Consider the following 24,255-nt stretch of genomic DNA (forward strand, 5'->3'; position numbering starts at 1 on the left):
CACCACCATATATCACTACCATTACCGTCACCACCATCGCCATCAACCCCCACTAAACACCATCGCAGTCACTGTCGTCACCACCACCACCACTACCATCACCATGCCACCACCACCACTCCACCCCAATCGTCGCCACCACTATCGCGTTGCAACAACTTTTGTCACCACCACCACCACATCATCGCCACCTCCACTATCACCACCACAACCACTACCACCACCGTCACCGTCACTACCGCCACAACCATACCACCGCTACGCCACCACTACCATGCCACCATTATCACCGTCACCACCGTCACCCACCACCACCACCATCGTCGAAGCCATTGCCGTCTCCACTACCACCACCGCCCCACCACTACCATTGCCACTATTACCACCACCACTGACGTTGTCGCCGCCACCATACCATATGGAAAGAAAAATGATGATCCAAAAAAATTTTATGATTAATATGAATTATTTTTTATTATATTATTTATTGTGTTATCAAACGCAATTTTTATTCTTGGAATAAAAATAGAACATGTTATCAAACACATTTTTTTTCTTAGAAACTGTTCCATGGCACAGAAATAGAAATGAATTATTTCTTTTCATAAACAATGTCAGGAAACGGAATGGTTATCATGCACACCCTTAACTACTAATTGATTTGATTTTTGTTCGATCCTGTGGATCGAAGTGTCCAATCTGATTATTGGTATGTTTCTATAGGATATGCATGCCACCTCTCAGATTTCTACTTTCTATGAGGGAAATACCATAAAGATTAGCAGATCATTGTGCACAATAATAGAACAGAATAGTCAATACATAGTGACAGCTAAGAGAGAGAGAGAGAAAAGTACGTACTTGTAGGCTTTATATCTTATTTATAGAGTTTACCTATGAGCAATGCAATTCTGAACCTTTTGTGAATTATGAGGTGCTTGATCCCCTGAAGATATGATAGGGTGCATATCTTCTTGAGAACATTTCCTTATTTCTCTCTTAATTGTTTGTCCTTATTGGACCTCCTAGAACATGGACCTCTAAGTAGTGCCCATAATAATTTTAATTAATAAGTTATTTAAAGTTTATTTAATATTGATAGATTTATAATTAGCTATATTTAAAATTTCCTTTTTAGGCATATTTTAATTGCTTTTTAGGATTATTTGACACCTTGTAAAAAGGTATTCAGAACTTCATTTGTAGGTTGTTCGATGTTGAATGTTGATTATTATTTTTGAGAACAATGGTTCTCTTTTATCAAATTTTCAATTCATCTGTTCAACCTCTTTTCTATGTGTTTTTGATATTATTTCTACAATGTGTTGTAAAATGGGCATAATTTACAATCGTTAGCTGGACATGATTAAATAGGAATGAATAGTATAAGATGATTGGATATAAGTAGGAAAATGATATGTGTTTGATAAGCATATATCCTATGTATGATGTACACTAAATGAGCAGATATGATAATTTTTTTATCATATTCGATATTTGAATGGATTATATAATGTATAATATGATATAAATAAAAAAATCATTTTCTAAAATAATTTCATTTGATTTTTTGAAATTGATTTTAAATTATTCTTTTTTACTTATTTACACATAAGTTATTATTTTGAATTAGTAAAAAAAATAGTAAAATATATAAATAACTTACAAAAATTTTCAAAATAAAAAATTATATCTTCAACAAATAATTTTTTAAAAAATAGGTTTTAAATTAATTGTAGATATTACTGGCCGATGGCAAGTGACATTAACAGGTGGCGGTAAGTAAAGGTGGCCAATTGAAGTGGTGGTGGTGATGACACTAACAATTATGATAGCTAATTCATGGCACAATACGTGATGGTTGATGGGACGATGATAGGCAGTAGAGGACTCCTCATGGGCATATGACCGCAAGTGCATACATAAAGTTTCGAAAAAGAATTTTTTTTTATTTTTCTGTGGATTAAAAAAAATTATCGATAATCATTTTGAGGGTTTTCGAAGGTGGAAGGTGGTACAAACATTGAGATTTTCCATAGTAATGACGTAAAACCCTGCACCGAAAAATGCCCGACCCCCTTTTCATCTGCACCCAATCCCACTCTTTCACTACCATCTCTCCAAATCGCAAGAGACGCACGCACCCTTTTGCAAAGGTAACTTTGTTTTCCCTTTCTATGCAAAATCTTAACTTATTCTTCCAATTAATTCCAATTGAGAAGAGATTACTTAAATTATATATTTAAGGCACAAGGTCTTTGTCCAGATTTCTTTTGAAAGTAGTAAGAACTAGTCTTGTATGACTAGGCTAGAATTCGTTAATTTGGTCTGCTAGCAGTATTATGCTTTACCACCCTTGTTCAATGCTATCGTTATTGGTCTATGTCAAAGGTCGTGTACATGATTTTTTTTTTTTTGAATTAATCTGGAACAGGTGGTAAAAGATAAAATTTTGTAGCTTACTTCTCATTTTTGTGAGTCTACCTTATGTTATGATAATTCATGGATGCTTTCGGTTATAATTCATGACATATGATCTTACAAGTTTCTAGGTGAAAGTGAATATCTTTATTTGCAAACCTCTTCTGTGCAGTCATAATCATATTGTTTTTTGTTTATATTTTTACATAAGCTTAGCTGCTACAGTTTGCAATATATAGTTCTTATGATCACAATATTAATTTTGCAGCTGATGAAGTTTCTCATGGAAATGATTGATTATTGGGCATGAGTTGGTCAAAAGTTCTAAAAGTTAGAACCATACATATAAGTTCTCTAATTCTTGCAGCAAAAAGTCCCTTTTTTTTCACAAAGTAGGTTACATAGCTTTAAATTCCTTTATTCTTAATTTTCTTTTTAATTCTTTAGGTTATTTTCAAGTACTCCTAGGTTGCTTCCAAAGACTCTTTGTTTTAATTCCTCTTGTAGTTGTTTTCAAATGGGATGAAAGAGTCTGAGCAACATAATGTGACTGTATCAAAGTTACATAATTAGGTATCTTTATAAAATTAATTTGAAATCTGCACATATTCAATAATATTTCTTATTCCATCACTTTTATAACTTGCAGCACATTTCATAATACCTTGTCTAGCATGAATTCCATTTTCTGTTTTGGATTGAGATAAAAAAACAAACTATCTATTAAATTGTAATACTTTTTGTATATCAAGGACACTAGATGTTATCAAGCTAGTCAAGATTTGATGAAGTAAAAGCAACATATTGATATTGCCTTTTCAAATATTTCTAAACAACAAAGAATTGATTATCGTATTTGGCTAAAAGCTTCTTTAGATTGTGCTAGATACCTACTATGAAATGGCCAGCCTTTTCGGGGACATGATAAATTTGAAAATTCAAATCAACAAGGTTTATTTCTTGAAACTCTAAAGTTTTATACTAAGCCAAATAAAGAGATGAGTCATGTGATCTTGCAAAATTCCCCCAATAATCACAAATTGTCTTAACCAAAGATTCAGAAAGATCTTGCTCAAGCTTATGCTGATTTGACTATTAAAGCAAGAATTAGTGATCTTGACGATGATTACTTTTCCTTGCTAGTTGACGATGCTCGTGATTTTTCAATTAAAGAACAAATGGCAGTTGTTCTTCGGTATGTAAATAAAAAGGTGTCCATTGTTGAGTGTTTTATTGGCATAATTCATGTTTCAGATACTACTGCACAATCACTAAAAGCAACGATTGATGGGTTGTTTTCTAAATTGGTTTAAGTTTGTCTAAATGTCGAACTCAAGGCTATGATGGTGCTAGTAATATGCGGGGTGAATTCAAAGGGCTTAAGAGTTTGATTTTGGCAGACAACAAATCTGCATTATACATTCATTGTTTTGCTCATCAATTATAATTGGCACTTGTGAAGGTTGTAAAACATCATAAAAAGATTCAAGAATTTTTTGACACGCTTCAAAAGATGGCTATCATTGTTGGGGGGGGGGGGGGGGGGGGGGTGTTCATGCAAGCGGAAGGAAATTCTTCAAATGTATCAATATATCTATGTGGAGTCATGTGAAGAGATGAGAGAGAAAAGGAAAATATGGGTCCCACACACTTTTATATTTATGTAGAGAATAATTTTATCTCCTATAATATGATAAACATTAAACCCTAAGAGAAATGTGAATTTACTATCGATTATATCTATTCCTAACATGAGTTCCTCTTATAATAGCTTATCTGATTGCAAACATAATAAAATAAGCACCCAAAATAAGTTTATTATGTATGATTAATTCACCAAACAACGAAATATAGCATAATATAATAATCTATCATATTGTAACGCCTGGCCACTTCAAGAATCAATGATTATCCCCACATATTAACACGAGACTTTTCAGTGTGCCTTTTCCTCACTCGCACACTTCCTGGGAAAACTTTCCAGGAGGTCACCCATCCCAGAATTGCTCCAAGTCAAGCACGCTTAACTATGAAGTTCTTCCGTTAAGGGCTACTGAAAAGTAGATACATCTTGTTAGTATAAGTAGTACCGATTAATTCTTATAAGCTATTCCCAATTGTACCGTCCCGTTCCAGCACAGTTTCTGGAATTCCTCTCTTTCGGATGTTGATTCGATTCATTCATGTATCCCCGTCGCTGGAAGCCTGCCAGGAGTCGCTCCTTGTCTATGCCCTTTCGCACCGACGATCACTTCCCACTCTCGTCAGCGTCCGGAATGTTACACATATCTTATTCTTTCTATACACAAGCAGGCCTTAATAGGAATGCAAATGCAGTGACTCTAGTGGCACTAGATAACTATGACAAATAACTACAACTTTTGTTTTGTGTTGAATACTTATCCCAAATTCTTAAGTTTTAACTAAGACTGTGTAATCACAGTGCTTTTGAAAATCCACATATCTAGGTTGTCGAGATTTGGAATCACTCATGTTTCTGGATTATTAAAACCCATAATGATTTCGACTATTCAACTAATTACAAATTGAGGATTCCAAGACCTAGTCAAACATTGTTAGGGTAAATCCCCTCATGAAAGGAAGAGGTGAAATACATAAAAGAGATTGTCATATATAGAAGGAGCTCATACTCAGATTCAGGAGGAGACAACTAGAAAGTTCCAAGATAGTAAACAACAAGCCTAAAGACAGAAGCATAATTAAGTTCTACGATTAAGTTTAATCTTTACTGTTCTTCATATCCATTATGTGGAATGAATTACTTTTTTTAAGGATTTTGATGGAACTTGAATTTGTGATTTGTTTTTATACATTTGAAATGGATTTCTTTATTTATGCTAGAGTTTATTACATGACTTAGGTAATAAACTGTATAGAGTTGAATTGGATGTGAAGCATTTGTCCTGTGGAAAAATTGTCGAATTGAATTCGTTAATCATATATAAATAAGTTAAATGATTCGTATTTTTGTTACTGGGAGATAAATAATAAATGTATTTATATCAAAATAAAAATAAAAATAAATATATGTTTGGTACGACTTGGAAGTGGATATCAAATAAGTTAAAATTATTCACTCCTTACATGAGATGATTAAAATTAAGGGAAAAGTACAAAAAATATATATATATATATATATGGTATTGTTTTGAATTACTTACACCCTCTACTTTTTCTAATCATTTAACTCCATGTGATTTTTTTTATTTTTTTTATTTAGATATGTTTGATCTTTTTTATTTTTTAGTCTATTTTTTTCGAATTTCTTCTTCCTTTTTTATTTAACCTTATGTCACCCATTTACTAAAGATTTTCGTAAAAAATAAATAAATAAAAGAGAGAGAATAAAATAGAGATATAAAAAAGACAAAATATATTTAAATAAAAATAATAAAATAGATAAATGATAAAAAATAAAAAACCAAATATATTGAAAATTCATAACTGTGATTTTTTTTATTCTATTTTTTATTTTATCATAATTTTATCTTCTATTTTTTTGTATTCAGTATTTTTTTCATTTAGACTTTTTTTATTTTTTTCTGTCACTGTTGTGATTTTTAACATATTTTGTCTTACTTTTTGTCCTTATTCTATTTTTTTATTTAGACACATTTGATCTTTTTTTTAGTTTTTTATTAAGTATTCTGAGTTTTTATAACGTTTAATTTGATCTTATTATTATTTTTTATCATTTTATTTTCTTTTTCTAAAAAAGATAAAATAGATATATTTAGTTAAGTTTATAACCGTGTTAAGAAGATGAATGGATGAAAAAAATCACAGGGGGTTAAATTTTAAAAAAAAAAATTGGAATATAAGTGATTCAAACACATGAAGGTTTTTAAACTTTTCCCTAAAATTAATTATCAATCAGTTAAATTAAATATAATCAATTCAAGTAAAATATAAAAGAGAAAAGTTAAAAAATTCCTGCTACTTTGGCCTCTCTTTTTTTCTTTCTTTTTTTGCAGTTGTTATCGCGATGAGCATCATCCTTCGTATATACCCTTCACATACCTGCTTGTTATGTTTAGCAAAGGTTAGGAACAAAGGTTACTGCGTCCTGTCTTAAAAGTTGAAACGATGGAGAAAAATTGGCGGAAGGAAATAAGCGGGTTAGGAACAAGACAGTCACACAATGTGGGGTTTACGGTATGGTCTACTTTTTCAGTTTTCTTTGTAGCGCATATAGTCCAAATTGAAGCCAGCACCATCTTAACTATTTAAAAATAAAATAAAAAAAAAAACACAAAAGGTAAACCAAAAATGGGCCTGTGCAATTTCCATGCTTCTAGCCTAAAGGGCTCTTGCGTGAGGGGGCGTGTTGAGATATATAGTCCCACATTGAGTGTGTGGGCAACTAATATGGCCTTTATAAGGCCTTGGACACTCTCACCCTTTGAGCTAGCTTTTGCGGTGGTGTATCCCAAGTTCTTTACATGGTATCAAAGTCTCACCGTCGCTCGCTTTAAAGTGGAATTAAAAATAAAATAAAAAAGCACAAAAGCTAAACCAAAAATGGGCCTGTGCAATTTTCACGCTTCTAGCCTAAAGAGCTCTTGCGTGAGGGGGCGTGTTGAGATATATAGTCCCACATTGATTGGATGAGAAACTAATATGACCTTTATAAGGCCTTGGACACTCCCACCCTTTGAGCTAGCTTTTGGGGGTGGTATATGCTAAGGTTGTTTACAATATTCAACTGTTGAGCTGAGGCATTGTACCTAAAAAAATAACTCATTCAATATCCCTACATCATATTAGAATTCGAGGAAATCACCCGTTAGTTTTCATGGTTGGTAGACTATTTGTTTTTCACATAAAAAATATTGTTATTACGTTATAGTTATTAGCCTTTGCGTTAGATGGAATGTTGCCTACATAGAGAGTACTTGAGCCCAATGGCGGAGCCAGAAAATTAGATGATGGGGGCGAAAATTGGTTGAGGGTAAAATGATATTTAAGTTTCAAAACTTTTAATATCATTTTAAAGAGGTAGGTTACATTATGAAATTATCTGCCGAATCAAATAATGATAATTCTGTAACTATAGTTGTTGAAAAAAAAACCGTTTTTGGTTAATAATAATCAACAGCTTATTCACCAAAATAATAATAATCAACAGCTTTGTCATATATAAACCGAAAAAATATACTTAAAACAAATTTGATTTAAAAAAAAAAGTTATTTTTCAAAATTATTAAACCAAAACAAATATACAGATATCCTCAAATAAAAGTAAGTAGAATTGACTTAACCAAAAAAAAAAAAACAAAAAAACAAAAAAAGAAGTAAGTAGAATTGATATTTCGATTTTTATGCAACTGATGATAGTTTGCATGCTAGGTTGTTTAATGAAACTTTAAGAAACAATTCTGAAAGTGAGGAAATGGAGACACAATTCACGGCCTAACCTACTACTTAAACGGTTCAAGTATATCATCATTAAACCCTGGTTTATTAAACGGCCTAACACAAGCAACAACTGTATTTTTGTTCTGGTTTTTTTTTTTTTTTTTTTCAGATTTTAGGGGGCCCACCTCTAGTGCCCCTAGCTCCGCCTCTCCTTGAGCCAATTCTAAACATACCAAAAAAATGCATGACAAATACTTTAGAAAAAGAATTTCAGAAAATTTAAAGAGAAAGCTTAAGTTAGAGTATTCCTCGAGTGAGGGAGTTAAAAAAAATAATTGTAATTTTTTTTAGATAAATAAATTTTATAATATTTCAAATATTTTTAGTGAATTTCTTAAACTTTTCGTGTGATTTTTTCAATTGGATTTTTCATGTACAATCTTGTATGCCTCTATTATTGGTGTTTAAAGTTAATTTATATAGTTGGTTTTTAAATTTAAATTCACTAGTTATTTCATTAGTTACGGTTATAATTGCATGAAGAAACTTTCATTTGACTTATAATTACATGGTCAATCGATATGGTTAACAACATCTTAAATTCTTAACATTACCAATTAGAGAACTAATAAACATCTTAATTAGCCTCATATAATCGATGTGATTTCAAAACTTGAGAACCAATTACGGTTATATATATGTGTAAAAGACTTTAAAGGATCTAAATGATATGCGTGTATGTAAATGCGTTCGTATATATGCATTGTGTGTATATATGTGTGTGTAAATGCATTCGTATATATGTATTGTGTGTGTATATGTGTATGTAAAAGATTTTAAAGGATCTAAATAATACATTTTTATAACCACAATGCACATATGCTTTTAAATAACAAGGGGTTAAATGCTACATTTTGTGATTACAATAAATTTAAGTGACAAATTTAAAAGCACAGGGGTGAAATGATAAATCGTGTATACGTAAGTGAGAAAATGAAATTATCCCAAAAAATAATAAAAATGGGTAAGAGTACCTTAATGGCACCGGGGCGATCATCACAAAATAAATAATAGTAAATATTGAAATTGGACGAACGAGATTTACTTATTATAGATTGCTATTTCATCAATTTTTCACAAACTGAAAAGCCGTGTTATATTTCCACAATATTATTGATTAATCCATAGTTAATTGTATACCATAACATTATACAATTCGTCCTTCTTTTGACTGTTTCAACCGATTGAGTTGATACATAAAATTTCTTGTTCATATAATAACACTTGGGGCATAAGATACTTTTGTGTGTTTGTGTGCATTGGAAATAACAAGCAAAATAAGAAAGTTGCCATAGTAAACCTCCATTTTTATCCTTAAAATTTTATCAAATCAATTTGGTCATAAAAATAGTTCAAATTAGGTTACTAACTTACTATTTAATAACATAGATGACCAAAATTATTAAAGATCCAACAAAAATCTTTCATGACCAAAATTTACATATGGCAATTTATATATCTTCTTAATTTCTGACCGGCCTTGTAAACTTTGGCCACATGTGGTTCGTCTTTATTTCCAATGAACCAAACGAGAGCCTGCTTCATACAGCTATTACCTTCAATTTTTTCACCTTTTCCTTGAATATTTCTATCATAAAAAGGGCTCATTAAGCATCATTTCATTTATCCTCATAACTCAATGGGTGAATACATAAAAAACACTACCATGCAGGCAAAGCCAAAACTACTAGAACTTGAAGAACTATACCAAGGTATCCCAGATGAGTCCGTTAATCTTACCTTTCAAGACCTAGCCAATGTGAATACTTCAAACAAGATAAACACCACAGTGGCCATTATTGAACCCATTTCTGATGCTAGTATAATTAGCAACCCCACAAAGTTACCATCATCCTCTGTTCCTTCTCTGACCAAATTACCTAGTCTTGACTTCCAAAAAGGCTTGCAGGCATCCAATAATCACAGCCATCACCACCACCTTGATTTTGGCCATGGTGGTGACTCACCGTTGGGTCAGTTTAGCCACCGTGTTGAACATGATCGAGGACATGATCGTTTTAACCATGTAAGTGAGTATAGCATGGGTTATGATGCTATGAACAGTGGCATGAGTTTGGCTTCGGGAAAAGGTGGTGCTGCTGGTCGACGAAAGCGACCTGGAATTCCTCACTCTAAGATTTGCACCATTTGCAGCAACTATGTTTACTTTCTCAGGACTAGATGCCTGGTATGTCTTTGAACATTACTATGATTAAGTTGATTCTATGTAGCAAGTAGTAACCACAAAATATTAAAAATATTTTTTATTTTTATTTTTAATTCATATTTGGAAGGGCAATGTTATTAGCATATTACAAAACTGCTGTAATTCTTACAATATTTCAATTTTCTATGTAATGTATGCAATGAATTAAGTAAAATTTAACTTAGCTATATAGTTCAAAATTCTTTATTTGACTTAATAATGTTTCTGGGGCATGCAGGTATGTGGCAGGGTTTATTGCAGGCGGTGTGTGGAAATAGGCATGGGAGAGATGATAGAAGGAAGAAAGTGTATTGAGTGCCTTGGATTGAGATTTAGCCAAAGGTAACCCACATTTCTTGGTCCATTCTTCTGCTTCCAAAAAGATAGTCTCTAATAATGTTTGGCTTGTTTTGCATGTCCTTTTAAGCATAATAATATAAACTAATATAATATACATCTCAAGTTTATTTATTAGTTATTTGGCGTGAATATTTTGTTTACCCATCCTATACATCCAAATGAAAGATTATTGGCTTAATTATAAACCAATAACGGATTTGATTATTAGACATGTTTTCTACATCATGAGACGGCATTTTGGATTTTGTTTGCCGTCTCTTTGTCCTCTTAAAGAAAACAACAATTCTATACTAGACATTGAAGAAATCATACGTCCATACCAAACTTGGTCTTAATCAAACATATCCAGGACAAGAATAATAATTTAATATAATAATTAGGCTTTGAGTTTCTCATTCAACGGGAGAAGGAGAATCTTCTTGCAGAGATATAATTTAGGTAGGCTCCATCAATAAAAAAAAAAAATAAAATAAAATAAAATAAAAAAAATAAAAATTAATGCAAAATTCGATGTGTGTAATAGGAGAATAGAGTTCTCCTACAACAAGAGAAGCTATTCTCCCGTAATAATTACCGTCTTTTCTCTTACTGTGCATGCCCTTAAATATGATTATATTTGAGTATATCTAGGACGTTCACTTATTTTTATATTCAAACTTAGAAGTTAATTAGTTGTTTAATTAAAAAAGGAAAAATAATCCGTAAGTGGATTTATTTTAGGTTTTAATACTTCTTATGTTGAAGCAGATGAAAAATTTTGCAGCAATACATAAAGAGTCAAGATACACACACAAATCTTGATTTTTTTTTTTTTTTAAATGTTAGGATCCGCATGCAGCTCTTAGTATAAATATATTTGCTACAAATTTTTTAATCTGATGTGAGTAACCCTTTATTTTATGCAACATATTCATCAAAATTGGGATGATGCTAATTTTTATTCTAGGCTCATCCGCTACAGAGGACCTAGTCACCTAGCTTCAAATTAATCTTTAAACATAAATGGTTTGTGGAATTTGATTGTTGACACAGGTACATAGAAAGAGCAGGGGTAATAGGATGTTGCAGTTGGAGGTATCCAAGTACATTGAAGGATACTGAGCTCAAATGGGCTGAGAAAGGACCAAGGAAGAACAGTGACAGAGGCTATGGTCACCATGGCATAGCTTCCTCAAGACCAAGAACCCCTACATCCCCAAGGAGTCCTCTTGCCATAGTTGGCAACGAACCCTCCTTTGTCATGTCTGCATCCTATACTTTCTCTCCTCATCACCTCCCTCTTTGAAAACAACAATTATTAATATAATTTGAAATAATACCATATATATTAGCATATCTAAAAACTAGTGTGCTTTATAAGATATTCTTCAAGAGTTTGTTTTCTTTGACTTTAATTTATGTTTGTTCTATTTGACTTTATGTTGCTTCATTCAATTTGTTGATTCAACTTAAATTAAAAGCTCTATCATTTCCTTCTTCATTTGAGTCACTTTCTTCTTTATGTTTTGTCTTGTGCATCTAACTAATGGTACCAAATACCAAAGACTCGCATCAAAATAATCGCCAATTGTCTTGTTTAAGTGCATCTCTGATAACTTCTAGTTTTCTAAACGACAAATACAACTTGTCCAAATTGTATAGATCAAGTTGATAGAATGAGTAAATGTTAACTATTGGAAACATGCTATGCCGGCTAAAGCCTTCAGCCAAAATATGTTGTCTAACAAACGAATGATGTGTCACTTTAAGAACTGAATCTCTTTATGTTTCTCTCCTTTGTCATGTCTGCATCCTATACTTTCTCTCCTCATCACCTCCCTCTTTGAAAACAACAATTATTAATATAATTTGAAATAATACCATATATATTAGCATATCTAAAAACTAGTGTGCTTTATAAGATATTCTTCAAGAGTTTGTTTTCTTTGACTTTAATTTATGTTTGTTCTATTTGACTTTATGTTGCTTCATTCAATTTGTTGATTCAACTTAAATTAAAAGCTCTATCATTTCCTTCTTCATTTGAGTCACTTTCTTCTTTATGTTTTGTCTTGTGCATCTAACTAATGGTACCAAATACCAAAGACTCGCATCAAAATAATCGCCAATTGTCTTGTTTAAGTGCATCTCTGATAACTTCTAGTTTTCTAAACGACAAATACAACTTGTCCAAATTGTATAGATCAAGTTGATAGAATGAGTAAATGTTAACTATTGGAAACATGCTATGCCGGCTAAAGCCTTCAGCCAAAATATGTTGTCTAACAAACGAATGATGTGTCACTTTAAGAACTGAATCTCTTTATGTTTCTCATAACAAAAGTTGACTTTTTCAAATGAGTGGTTATAACATAAAAATTCATGCGACATTCACAGATTATGAGCTATATAAAAAACTAAAAGAAAGTCATTATATGAAAACAAAATATTAGAAAGAGCTTATATATTAACATTATTACAAGAGAGATAACAATAATAATAATAATAACGACCAATGCACATAGAGCAGGACAAGAAGTTTAGGACATATTACATCTGGGTTTGATCTTAATATGGAGACCCTTGGATGGATATGGCATTGGTTGACGAGTAATTGCTTCCTCTGCGTTTACTTGAGACCATTCATACATCTTTACAAAGTTATGAATAATAGTCAAGGTTTCAACCCTGGCAAATTCGTTTCCTATGCAGTAATGTAGCCCTGCACCAAATGAAAGGTAAGTAAAGGGTGGTATTGGCTTGGTTGGATTTTCAAAACGAGATGGATCAAATTTGTTTGGATTCTCGAATATATCATTGTTCATGTGGGTTCCATATGCTGCCCAATATACCTGAACATGAAACCAGTTTAACATTAAAGTTTGGCCAAAAAAAGATGTCACTTATTTGTGAAATTTTGGGGATAGAAATGTCACCTGCCACCCTTTTGGTATGTCATATCCTTCGTAGCTTGTATCTTTAAGTGCTTTTCTAAAGCTTCCAAATAAAGGAGGGATCATCCTCATCATTTCCTGAGCAACTCTCCATGTGTATTTCATCTTTTGTATCTCTGCCCATGTTAATCTGTCTTCTCTTCTTTCCCTTTGCTTTATAATTTCCATTTGTTCTGCATAAATGAATTTGGCAAAACAGTCAAAGAAGGACTAAATCTCTTTTTACGTTGGTCATGGATATGGCACAAAATAGCATAATGCTACAATCTAACCAATAAGTGTTACCTTGTAAAACTTTATTGTGAACCTCTGGATCTCTAGATAACTTCCATATCATCAAGCTCATAAGAGTAGCAGAAGTGTCATGACTTGCAACAAATAAAAAAATAAAATTGTCAGTAATTACATCATCAGCTAGAGGTTGATGATTTTCATCCCTTAATGCAAGCAAACAGGAAAGCATATCATTAGTAGAGCTCAGAACTCCTTTTGACTGTTCCTCCCTTCTTTTTTTCATAATAGGAAGTATCCTGTTAACAATTCTTGCCCTGGCTTTTTGGCCTCTCCAAAATGAGGTACCAGGAAAATTGATGGGAAGAGAATGAATTGCTTTAAATGCTATGGTAAAATCTTCAAACAAAGCCTCCCTAGTGTCCTCATCCTTAATGTCAAACAATATATTGCATGCCATATCATATGCCAGCTTCTTCATGAAAACCACAATTCCAATTGTCTCATTCTCTTTGGATTTTCTCAGTAATTCCATAATCACCAATTCATCCATCTTTTTTACATAGTTCTGAAGACATTCAGGTTTCAAGAATTTCATCATTTCCCCTTTGACTAGCCTGTACCTGCAGGACAAATAAACACAGCCTCAAACCAGATGATCTAGTAATCCTCTTTATCAACATCACTTATTTAATCATGACTTATCCATCCAAACATACAACACCTTATTTCAAAGTGCCATTATTTAAATAAACATTATCATATAATAAGTACTAGTTTGACAATTCATTCAACATTTAAACAAACAATCTGAGCTGCAACAGTGAGTAATAGTTGAAGATTATGTACCTCGATCCTGTAAGTTCAACTAAGCTTTGTTTTCCAAGAATCTTTCGCAGGGTGAGGGGTTTCGTAGCAGAAAGCACATCATCTGGGGAACCAAGTATAAACTTGTTACCTGCTTGTCCAATGAAAAACACTGTAGGGGAACCCATTAAGGAGGTTTTGAAGACATGGCCATACTTAGATATCCGATCTTCCAACCACTCAGAGCCCTTGTCCTGCCTCTGTGCCTTAAGAAAACTAAGTGTCTCTCCGATGATAGGATACCCCAGAGACCCTTTTGGAACATTTTTGGTTTGACTTTTTGAGAGAAACTTTGAGAGTAGTGAAGCTAAAATCAAAGTGAATGCACATAAGACAAACAATGGTATTCCCACATCCATTGGCTTTGTTCTTTGCTAATGTGGAGGTTTGACAAATGAGATGAGATACTTCAATTCTGTTGCTAAATCAGGTGACAGAAAGACTCAATCATAATAGCAATCATTCATGGCCTTCTTAAGACTTTCCGTGATAAAGTGACATCGGAAAGAGATGACAATGAAACAGTTTTATTATTAATTTTTTGGGTACAAGTAATCAATTGAATAATCTAAATTGATTGAGAAATGGCTATTAAAAAACATATTTCCTTTTCCAAGAAAAAAAAAACATTTTTCATGCTACATGCCCACAAACACCCAACGGCAACTTGAAAATTCCTAGAATTAGTTTAATATAATTTTTTTATTGATTTTAACTTAAACTTAATTTCTTTAAAATTTATTTTAAATCTGTTTTTTATTTAATTGAATTTAAAATATTGAACATACTTATAATTATATTGTATACGATAATCATATTTAAATCTAATTGAAGGACAGACAAAGTGAGAATGAAAAAAAATGAAAAAATAAGAGAAAAGTTTTTTGAAAAGACCTATTAATTGAAAAAAAATTTAGACAAAATACTCGTTTGATGGAAAATTCTAACATTTTACCGGACATAGCCCAGTTGCGCATATGTTAGTGCGCAGCTAGTTGTGCACATGATGTCCATGCATGTTTATTACATTGCAAGCTCTCATGATTTATACATAAATCAATTATTTGAGTATGCGCACAACTAATTGAATTTTGTCATGTGAAACCTTATATGTCTGTTAGGATGCTACCACGTGGCGTAACATTGGTCGTCCATCCCTAGTAGCCTTTCTCCCTTCCCCTATATAACCTCCTTTCACCCATCATACTCTAAATAAACAATCTAATTTCTCCCTCTCCCTCTTCCTATCTTTCAATTCTTTAAAAGGTTATAATCTTTTTCCTGTGTTCCTTTCAAAATGCATTCAAATTTGTAATCAATTAGTGGACTTTTTTATTGTTTTGCTAGAAAATTGGAAAGTTGCAGTGGGATGATGTACAATGGTGAGAAAAGTCCAATACTTACTAAACGCGACACAATGATTGATGAACTGCATGAAAAATTCACCAGAATTGGGGCTCCAAGCTAAACAATTTGTCTCTCAGTTGATGACAAGTGCCTGCTCTCAACTGGTGGAATACATTGGTTGTGGGTTTCAAACAATCAATCGATGCATTTATCAATTAATTGTAGAGAAATTTCAATGAGTTATACATGGATGTTGCTTGTCATTATCAATTCAATTAGTGGCTCTTAATAGTGAAATATATATTGCATAATTGTCAGCACCTTTACTAGTTCACTCACAAACCACAACTAATGAGATCACCCTACTTGGATGATAGACAAAGATGATTTGAAAATCAAGAAATCAAATATGACCTTGTGGCTTAGGATGCTAGTGCTTCAGATAGTGATGGAGAGCATGATTTGGGTTGTAATCTATTTCCAGAAGAGATGGATCCCCCATGATTTGGGTCTCCATGGCACAAATCCATCTTTGTCAAACTAATGGGGAAAAAGGTATTGCTGGATTTTATAAAAAAAGATTAGAAAATATGTGGGCTAGATAGAGAGGGTCGAATTCAAGTAATTGACTTGGAAAACAATTTCTTTCTGGTTCGCTTTGAGAAAAAAAAGACATGGATTTCGCAATTATGGCGGGACCATGGATTGTTTTTTATCATTACTTAGCGATCAGATCTTGGGTACCTGATTTCCAACCTTTCCAGGCAACAGTCAATAGAATTATGGCTTGGGTTAGGCTCCCTGAATTTTTTATGGAATATGTGAACACTGATTTGGTTAAGGATATAGGGAATTGGCTGGGTAAATTTATTAAACTGGATGCGGCTACTACTTCTATTGCTAGAGGTAGATTTGCAAGAATGTGTGTTGAATTAGATCTTAGCAAGCCTCTGCAAGTGGATTTTAAAGTGGATGGAAGAATCAAGAAGATTGAGTATGAGGGGCTGCACCTAATCTATTATAAGTGCGGAAAGTATGGACATAGAAGGGAGAATTGCCCAAGCAAAAAAGTAGCTGAGCAGGTTCCAAACACAAATGTCGGTAGGCTGGAGGATCATAGTAATCAAGAGGATTCACCTTCAAATTCGGGGGAGGAAAATCCTAAATTTGGTCCTTGGATGCAGGTGATAAGAGGAAGGAAAGTTAGAGGTAATCAGATAAGGAAAAATGAAGGTACTAAGGGGAAAGAAAGTCAGAATAGCTAAAAAGGGGCTAATAATTTTGAGGTGTTAAGGAATAAGGAAGTCCGGGAAGTTGAAGGTAAAACAGAAGGTACTATGGTTGTTTATCAAGAACCTAATCAGAGCTCTCTTCAATCCAAAAGCATAAAATCAAAATCCAATGTTGTTTCCTTGGTTGAAACCAAGTCAAAGTTCTTATTGGTGGGGGATAGCAAGGAGGGAGATAATGGGAATTTGTCTAAAAAGGTTTCTGATAGAGGAAAGGTTGGGATCGGAAGTAAAAATCTGTCTTTACAAGCAGTACCAAGTCAAAGGAGTGAGTCTAAGGAGGGAGAAATCTCAAGGAAAAGGAATTTTGAAGAAAAGTTGCAACCTTCAATTGGCAGCTCAAAATTTAATATCTTGAACCAAGGTTTGAACAATGAAAGTCTGGATCAAAAATTGTGTAGAGGGAACTAGAACCGAAGCCTCCAGATGTGATGATGGTGGATAAGCATCAAGATGGTCAAGAAAGTGATAGTCTTCAAAATATTGCTGGAGCAGAAGCTTTCATGCAAGAAAGTAAAAAGGAGCAGGTATCCCTTAAATCTGCATTTAATCAAATTAGTTATTAATGAACTTTCTGATTTGGAATTCTAGAGGGACTGCTAAAAGAGAATTTGGTGGAGCCTTTAAGACAATGGTTAGGAAGAATAATATAATAGCCCATATTAATTAATTAGGAAATCAAGTGTAATTAATTAATTAAACATGTTTTACTGGGTGAAATTAAGTATAAGGCTTAATTAAAGGAATCTGAGTCACTTTGGAGTTAAAAGTGTACTCAGTGAAAATTAAGGGGTATAAATGGGTACTGGCAAAAGTACCCAAAATATAAAAATAAAAATAGTAATATTCCTAGAATAATATTCCAGACTTTTGGGTAAAGTTTGGTAATCATTGGAGTTGAATAGATAGACGAACCAATACCCGCTTAAAGCCACTTAACCTATGTTAAGTGACTAAAAGCCAAAAGAATCCCCATTTTCCCCCCCCCCCATTTCGTCGAGAAACAGAAAAGAAGGAGAAGAGAAGAGAGGGAGAAGAGAGGGAAGAAGAAAAGGGAAAGAGAGAGAGAGAGATCAAACCTTGATGGTTTTGGATGATTCAAAAGCCTAAATCGCTTAGAATCTCGCCCTCTTTCATAATCCAAGCTTAGTTTTAAGTGGGGAGCTTTGTGTGGTGGGATATTGGCTCTCAAAAATTCGGCCCTTTGGAGAAATTTGGGGTTTTGAGAGTTTCTACCTCCATTGAAGCTTGAGGAGCCATCAATCCTTGGTTGTGTGACCATTGGTGGTAAGATTCTAACCCTTGAACCTCATGATTCCTTGAAATTTGCATGAGTTAGGGTTTGTGAATAGTAAATTGGGATTTTTATGAAATATAGTTGAATTAGCTATGTTCTAGGAAGAATGGGACTTAGAGCATGTTATGGAAAATGCTAGGAATGTCATTTAATCGGTGGAAATGAGCCTAGATAGTCATTTGATAATTGTTCATAATATTGGAAAATTCATGCTTGGATTGGTTAGTATTCTAGCATGTTGAACAATTAATGAGATGAATGATTGATTGTGTCCTTGTGATGTCTAGGATTGAGACATTTGGACCAACCGTGAGTGATCAACCATTGGAGCAAGCTATGGAGCTTGATTAGCTCCATTGGATAGGTGAGTTCATGCTTATGTTTGGTATGAATTGCATAGCTTGGTTGATAGCTATGAGATGTTATTGGATGCAATATGTGTTGATTGCATTACACCATGTGTAGGTGTATGTTTGTAAAAGTTGATGGCTGAAACTGTTGGTGAAGAACAAAGGTTGACTGAAGCATTGAGGTAAGCCTTCGGACCTTGGGTGTAATTCCCTTGACTGTTCTACCAAGCCCTGAAAGGGTGGAGGTTGTGATTGTGTATATAAATGCAATAAAATAGTGTAATGCTTTGTTATACGTATGTGTATGCATTTGGTGTGGCATAGGATGGTGTTTCCCTATGTGGGTATGTTGCATGACGATGCGTAAATCATACATGGTAGTTAGCTGGCCAGTAGGACTATTTGCATCTGAGTTTCCTTAGGACAGCTTGAGAGCTCGAGGGATTTCTCCTGGAGATGTATTGCACTTTGCATAGATATGTATTTACTGCATTATTATTGTTATTGCTATTACACTGATATGGAACTGTGGGGTGGAGAGATGCTCCAAGGACCCCTGGTTTACTGGATATATTCGTATATCTCACCCCGTGTTGTGGGGACCCCCTTTCAGGTAAGGATGCTGCAGGAGCCTCTGGTGGCAAGTGGCCATACCTAGATTATGCATGAAATATGGCACTTCTTTGAGTTTATGCATGCCTTTTGTAGTTGACATGTATAGGATTTTATTTTGAAAGCCCATGATCATTTGTATATCTTGATTCATTGGATGAACTTAGCCTATGCTCATGCCTTTGGTTACACCTTTTGTTGATGGGAGCCAAGGGAATGATCATAGTGTTTTGTAAGCTAAGTTCTATGATTTGTAAAGGATATGTAATGTAAATGATGCCTACTTGGAATTCAATATATGCATGCTTGTTATGTATTGAGTTGTTGAATTGGTTGGGCTGAAAATCAATTAGGTACCCTTTTGTTTAAACTGGTAAACGATGAGAAAACAAAGGTCATGCTGCCCAAATTCTAGCTAAATCTCATGAGGGGAGGTGGGATGAGGCTAGGATTTGGTTTTGGGGCATGAACAATTGGGGTATGTAATGGGGATGCATTTTCCCCTAGGCTTGGACTTGAGAAATGTGGGGATTGGAATTCCCTGGCAGCGCGCTTAAGCGCCCAGGAGCGCGCCCAAGCGCCCTGCTGCCCCTGCGAGTGCCAATGCATTCTGCCTCCTCGCGCTGGAGCGCCCTGGCGTGCGCTTAAGCGCCCCTTGCTGCAGAAAGTTGGGTGGCTTACTGCCCCCTCGTGTTTTAGCGCCCAGGGTGGGGCTTAAGCGCCCAGGGTTGCGCGCTTGAGCGCCCTGGTCCGCGCTTAAGCGCCCTTCGCCACTGAAGGAGGAGATGCTTCTGTCTCTGCGCGCTAAGACGTCCCAGTGGGAGCTTGAGCGCCCAGGCTAGCGCGCCTGAGCGCCCTGTTGCGCGCTTAAGCGCCCATCCACACTGGAAATGCTGATGCTTACTGCCTCCGTGCGCTTAAGCGCCCAGATGGAGGCTTTAGTGCCCGATAGCGCGCGCTTGAGCGCCCGGTAGCGCGCTGAAGCGCGCTGGGCCTGTGACCAACACTCTCTTGTGTTGCTTCAAATGGTCCTAACTTGGGCTACAGTGCTCCGATTTGAGCACGGTTTGAAGCCACAGGTAGCTAATGAAGAAACCTACAATATAGTAGAAGTATTGAACTAAAAAAGAAGTAAATTAATGGTTTAAAAATGGGAAATGAACATGATGTTAAGCTTAATTTATCTGTTTCCGCAAGGTAATATGGTTATGATCACGAAATGGGGTATTAAAAGTTCGGTACGTTTTAAAATGAAAAATTTATCCGGATTTTAATGGAACCCAGGTGATTGTAACTGCGCTTAATATCATAATGCGATGTTAACAAACCGGTTCTAGAACGGGGTGTTACATTTTATGGTATCAGAGCAGTTTCGTCGGGAATCATTGTTAGCTATTGTTGAGTATGCTTAGTGTTTGATGCTTTATAGTTGTTTTAGTACTCTGTATGATTATTGCATTTGTGATCACTAAGTGTGGGCCTGATCAACTCACTTCTTTGTGTAACATGTGTAGTGACATGACGAGGAACCGAAACAACCCCGGACCATCAAACACCAATACTCAGCCAGAACCTGTTTTGGCTGCTCTTGTGAGGCCTAGAAGTGGCCGTGGGGCAACGGGCGTGCAGCCTGATCCCGTAGCTGAAGCTCTTGCAGCTGTTCAGAGAGAGTTGGCTGCTAGTAGGCAAGCCAATGAAAATTTGTTAAAGACAAATGAAGACTCGCGGACTGCTATGGCCGCGATGATGACCGAGTTGAGGACGTTGAGGGGTCCTAGGCCCGTGAACCGGCAACCTACTCCTCCTCCTCACACTGCTACGCCTTCTCCACCTCCTTCACAGGAAGAGGGTGGAGGGGGTAACAATGAGGGTGAAGGTAGTCACCACTCCGGAAGTCGGAGTCATCACACTGAGGTTCGTCAACCTCAAGTTGAAAATGTCGGTGATCAGGAAATGGAGGAAAGGAGACTGATGGCTTTCCGAAAACATAAACCTCCTTCTTTTAAGGGAGGTTATGAGCCAATGGCGGCTGCAAAATGGCTCCAAGCTATGGAGAAAATATTCAGGGTGATGAGGTGCCCTGACGCAATGAAGTTGGCTTACTCTGTTTATATGCTGGAAGAGGAAGCAGAAGATTGGTGGACAAATACCGTGCAGCCATTAGAAGCTGAAGGTCGGGAGATCACATGGCGGTTATTCGAGACATTGTTCTTGGATAACTACTTCCCTAGAGAGGCTAGGGAACAAAAGCAGAATGAGTATAACGATCTCAAACAAGGGTCGATGTCTATTGACCAATACTTCTCAAAATTCAATGAGTTGGTGAAATACGCCAACTATGGGCGAGCCTTACCCACCCCGGCTGAAATGACCTCCAAGTTCCAATGGGGTCTTAATGAAAAGATGTCTCGGAAGATGTCAAATTGTGACATCCGAGAATTCAGTCGGTTTGTAAACCAGTGTAGAAAGGTGGAGGAAGTGTATAAGGTGTCCCAAACCAAGAAGTCTTCTGAGGCCCAGGCACCTAGTTCCAATAAAGCAACGGGCTCAGGTTATTGGAAGAACAAGAAGGTGCAAGGCAAGAAGCTGAATGCGAATAAGCCCTTTGACTTGTTCAAGAAACCCGGTACTCAGAAGAAGTTTGTTGATAGAGGACCTCCTCCCAAGTGTAGGGGATGTGGCAGAGAGCATAGGGGTCCATGTGCTACCGGAGAATTAATTTGTTTTAAATGTGGAAGATCCGGTCACTACTCTAGGCAGTGTCCTCAGAATGAAGCAAGAACTATGGCAGTTCAAGCTACTGCTGTTCCGGTCTCTGTTGTTCAACCTATGCTAGAGTCTCAGACGGTTGGTAGAGTATATACCATGGACCGTCAACAATCGGAGAAGGCTCCGAATCTAGTGAAAGGTACAATTTACATTGATAATAAGGATGTTGAAGTATTGTTTGATTCAGGAGCTACACACTCCTGTATGTCTGATTTTATGGCCGTTGGGCTAAATTTGCAAATGTATGACATTCGCCCTCCAATGAAAGTGGTTACTGCTACTGGAGAGGAGTGTTATACATCTGTGTTGTGTAAAGATGTCGAATTCAAATATGAAGGCCGAGATTACGTGCTGGATTTTATTTGTTTACCTATGATCAGCCTTCAAGTTATCTTGGGTATGGACTGGTTGTCAAAGAACTGTGCTATGATAGACTGCTGCGGTAAAAGGATTGTGCTTGATGCTGATGATTCTGCTACTAGTTCTTCCCCATATCTATCTGTGTTGCAGGTTAGAAAGGCTTTGAGGGCCGGGGCATTGGGATATGTCTTTGTGGGGGGTTTAGTAGGCGGAAGTCATGAGGAGATTGGCACTATTTCCGTGGTGAGGGAGTTTGTGGATGTGTTTCCAGATGAAATTCCACAACTTCCGCCTCATAGAGAGATTGAGTTCACGATTGATCTGTTGCCTGGTGTGGGGCCTATCTCTCTGGCTCCGTATAGGATGTCACCACCGGAATTAGCCGAGTTAAAGAAGCATATTGAAGAGCTTTCGGCTAAGCAGTTTATCCGGCCAAGTGTGTCCCCGTGGGGAGCACCAGTCATATTTGTTAAGAAGAAGGACGGTAGCATGAGATTGTGCACTGATTACCGTCAGTTGAATAAGGTTACCATTAAGAACAAGTATCCTCTCCCTCGCATAGATGATTTGCTTGATCAGTTGAGGGGTGCTTGTGTCTTCTCAAAGATTGATTTGAGGTCGGGTTATCATCAAATCCGAATTAGGCAGGAAGATATTCCGAAGACTGCCTTCCGATCTAGATATGGACATTATGAGTATCAAGTAATTCCATTTGGACTCACTAATGCTCCTGCGGTGTTTATGGATTACATGAATCGCATATTTAAGCCGTTTCTGGATCAATTCGTGATTGTGTTTATTGATGATATCCTGATATATTCGAAGAGTAAGGAAGAGCATGAAGGCCACTTGAGAACTGTGTTGCAAATTCTCAGAGAGAAACAGTTATATGCAAAGCCTTCTAAATGTGAATTTTGGCTTTCTCAAGTGCAATTTCTGGGTCACGTTATCTCTGCTGAGGGAGTAGCGGTTGATCCTAGCAAGATAGAGGCAGTTGTTGATTGGGAGAGACCCAAGACAGTAACAGAAATAAGAAGTTTTTTGGGTTTGGCTGGTTATTACCGGAGATTCATTAAAGAATTTTCAGCCATGGTGTTGCCATTGACCCGTTTGACCCGAAAGGATACTCCATTTGTTTGGACACAAGAATGTGAAGAATGCTTTCAGAGCCTTAAGGAGAAACTAACGACCGCTCCGGTGTTAGTACTTCCCGACCCGGAGGGTGAATTTGAGCTATACAGCGATGCTTCCAAGAAGGGATTGGGATGTGTGCTGATGCAAGATAGGCGAGTGGTAGCTTATGCATCGAGGCAATTGAAACCGCATGAAGAAAATTATCCAACCCATGACCTTGAGCTTGCTGCAATTGTTTTTGGGTTGAAACAGTGGAGGCATTTCTTGTATGGAATGCAATTTGCAATATTCAGCGATCACAAGAGTTTGAAATACTTGTTTGATCAGAAGGAGCTGAATATGAGACAACGACGGTGGACCGAGTTCCTAAAAGACTATGATTTTGAATTGAAATATCATCCTGGCAAGGCTAATGTTGTAGCTGATGCACTGAGCCGAAAATCCGTGAGTATATCAAGCATGATGATCAAAGATTATGATGTGATTGAGAGGTTCAGAGATATTCAATTGTCTAAAATCTTTCCATGTAAAATTTGTGGCTTTGAAATCACAAGCATTGAGAATGAACTGATGACCAGAATCAAAGAAGCCCAACTGCAAAATGAAAGTGCTAGACGACTAAAAGGTCAGAGTGGTGTAT

The 24,255-nt window shown here is 35.7% G+C and overlaps 3 protein-coding genes across 3 annotated transcripts; 1 reads left to right on the forward strand and 2 right to left on the reverse strand.

Moving 5' to 3' along the window:
• Window positions 1–9,526: 9,526 nt before the first annotated feature.
• Window positions 9,527–11,711, forward strand: LOC133292102 (uncharacterized). Its single transcript, XM_061490477.1, has 3 exons — window positions 9,527–10,048; window positions 10,305–10,408; window positions 11,459–11,711. Exons 1-3 carry the CDS (start codon window positions 9,527–9,529, stop codon window positions 11,709–11,711), a joined length of 879 nt encoding a protein of 292 aa, XP_061346461.1.
• A 1,234-nt stretch (window positions 11,712–12,945) lies between these two features.
• Window positions 12,946–13,876, reverse strand: LOC133292105 (taxadiene 5-alpha hydroxylase-like). Its single transcript, XM_061490479.1, has 3 exons — window positions 13,645–13,876; window positions 13,342–13,532; window positions 12,946–13,257 (listed from the first exon to the last, which is right to left on the reverse strand). Exons 1-3 carry the CDS (start codon window positions 13,874–13,876, stop codon window positions 12,946–12,948), a joined length of 735 nt encoding a protein of 244 aa, XP_061346463.1.
• A 16-nt stretch (window positions 13,877–13,892) lies between these two features.
• On the reverse strand, window positions 13,893–14,816 carry LOC133292104 (taxoid 14-beta-hydroxylase-like). The gene is made up of 3 exons (XM_061490478.1): window positions 14,440–14,816; window positions 13,970–14,213; window positions 13,893–13,922 (listed from the first exon to the last, which is right to left on the reverse strand). Exons 1-3 carry the CDS (start codon window positions 14,814–14,816, stop codon window positions 13,893–13,895), a joined length of 651 nt encoding a protein of 216 aa, XP_061346462.1.
• Window positions 14,817–24,255: the final 9,439 nt, after the last annotated feature.

This window comes from Gastrolobium bilobum, unplaced genomic scaffold, assembly GCF_033153095.1.
Source record: "Gastrolobium bilobum isolate Gb01-03AN ecotype WA unplaced genomic scaffold, APGP_CSIRO_Gbil_v1 utg2250, whole genome shotgun sequence".
In the NCBI taxonomy this organism is placed as follows: domain Eukaryota; kingdom Viridiplantae; phylum Streptophyta; class Magnoliopsida; order Fabales; family Fabaceae; genus Gastrolobium; species Gastrolobium bilobum.

Excerpts from the sequence above, each read along its gene's own strand:
- LOC133292102 (XM_061490477.1), top strand. The coding sequence starts at position 9,527 with ATGCAGGCAAAGCCAAAACTACTAGAACTTGAAGAACTATACCAAGGT. Across the intron at positions 10,049-10,304 it reads TTCTCAGGACTAGATGCCTG|GTATGTGGCAGGGTTTATTG; the intron begins GTATGTCTTTGA and ends TGGGGCATGCAG. Across the intron at positions 10,409-11,458 it reads GGATTGAGATTTAGCCAAAG|GTACATAGAAAGAGCAGGGG; the intron begins GTAACCCACATT and ends TTGTTGACACAG.
- LOC133292104 (XM_061490478.1), bottom strand. The coding sequence starts at position 14,816 with ATGGATGTGGGAATACCATTGTTTGTCTTATGTGCATTCACTTTGATT. Across the intron at positions 14,214-14,439 it reads GTTGAACTTACAGGATCGAG|GTACAGGCTAGTCAAAGGGG; the intron begins GTACATAATCTT and ends TTTGTCCTGCAG. Across the intron at positions 13,923-13,969 it reads ATTTTACCATAGCATTTAAA|AGGCCAAAAAGCCAGGGCAA; the intron begins GCAATTCATTCT and ends CTCATTTTGGAG.
- LOC133292105 (XM_061490479.1), bottom strand. The coding sequence starts at position 13,876 with ATGAAAAAAAGAAGGGAGGAACAGTCAAAAGGAGTTCTGAGCTCTACT. Across the intron at positions 13,533-13,644 it reads TCACAATAAAGTTTTACAAG|AACAAATGGAAATTATAAAG; the intron begins GTAACACTTATT and ends TCATTTATGCAG. Across the intron at positions 13,258-13,341 it reads ACATACCAAAAGGGTGGCAG|GTATATTGGGCAGCATATGG; the intron begins GTGACATTTCTA and ends TTTCATGTTCAG.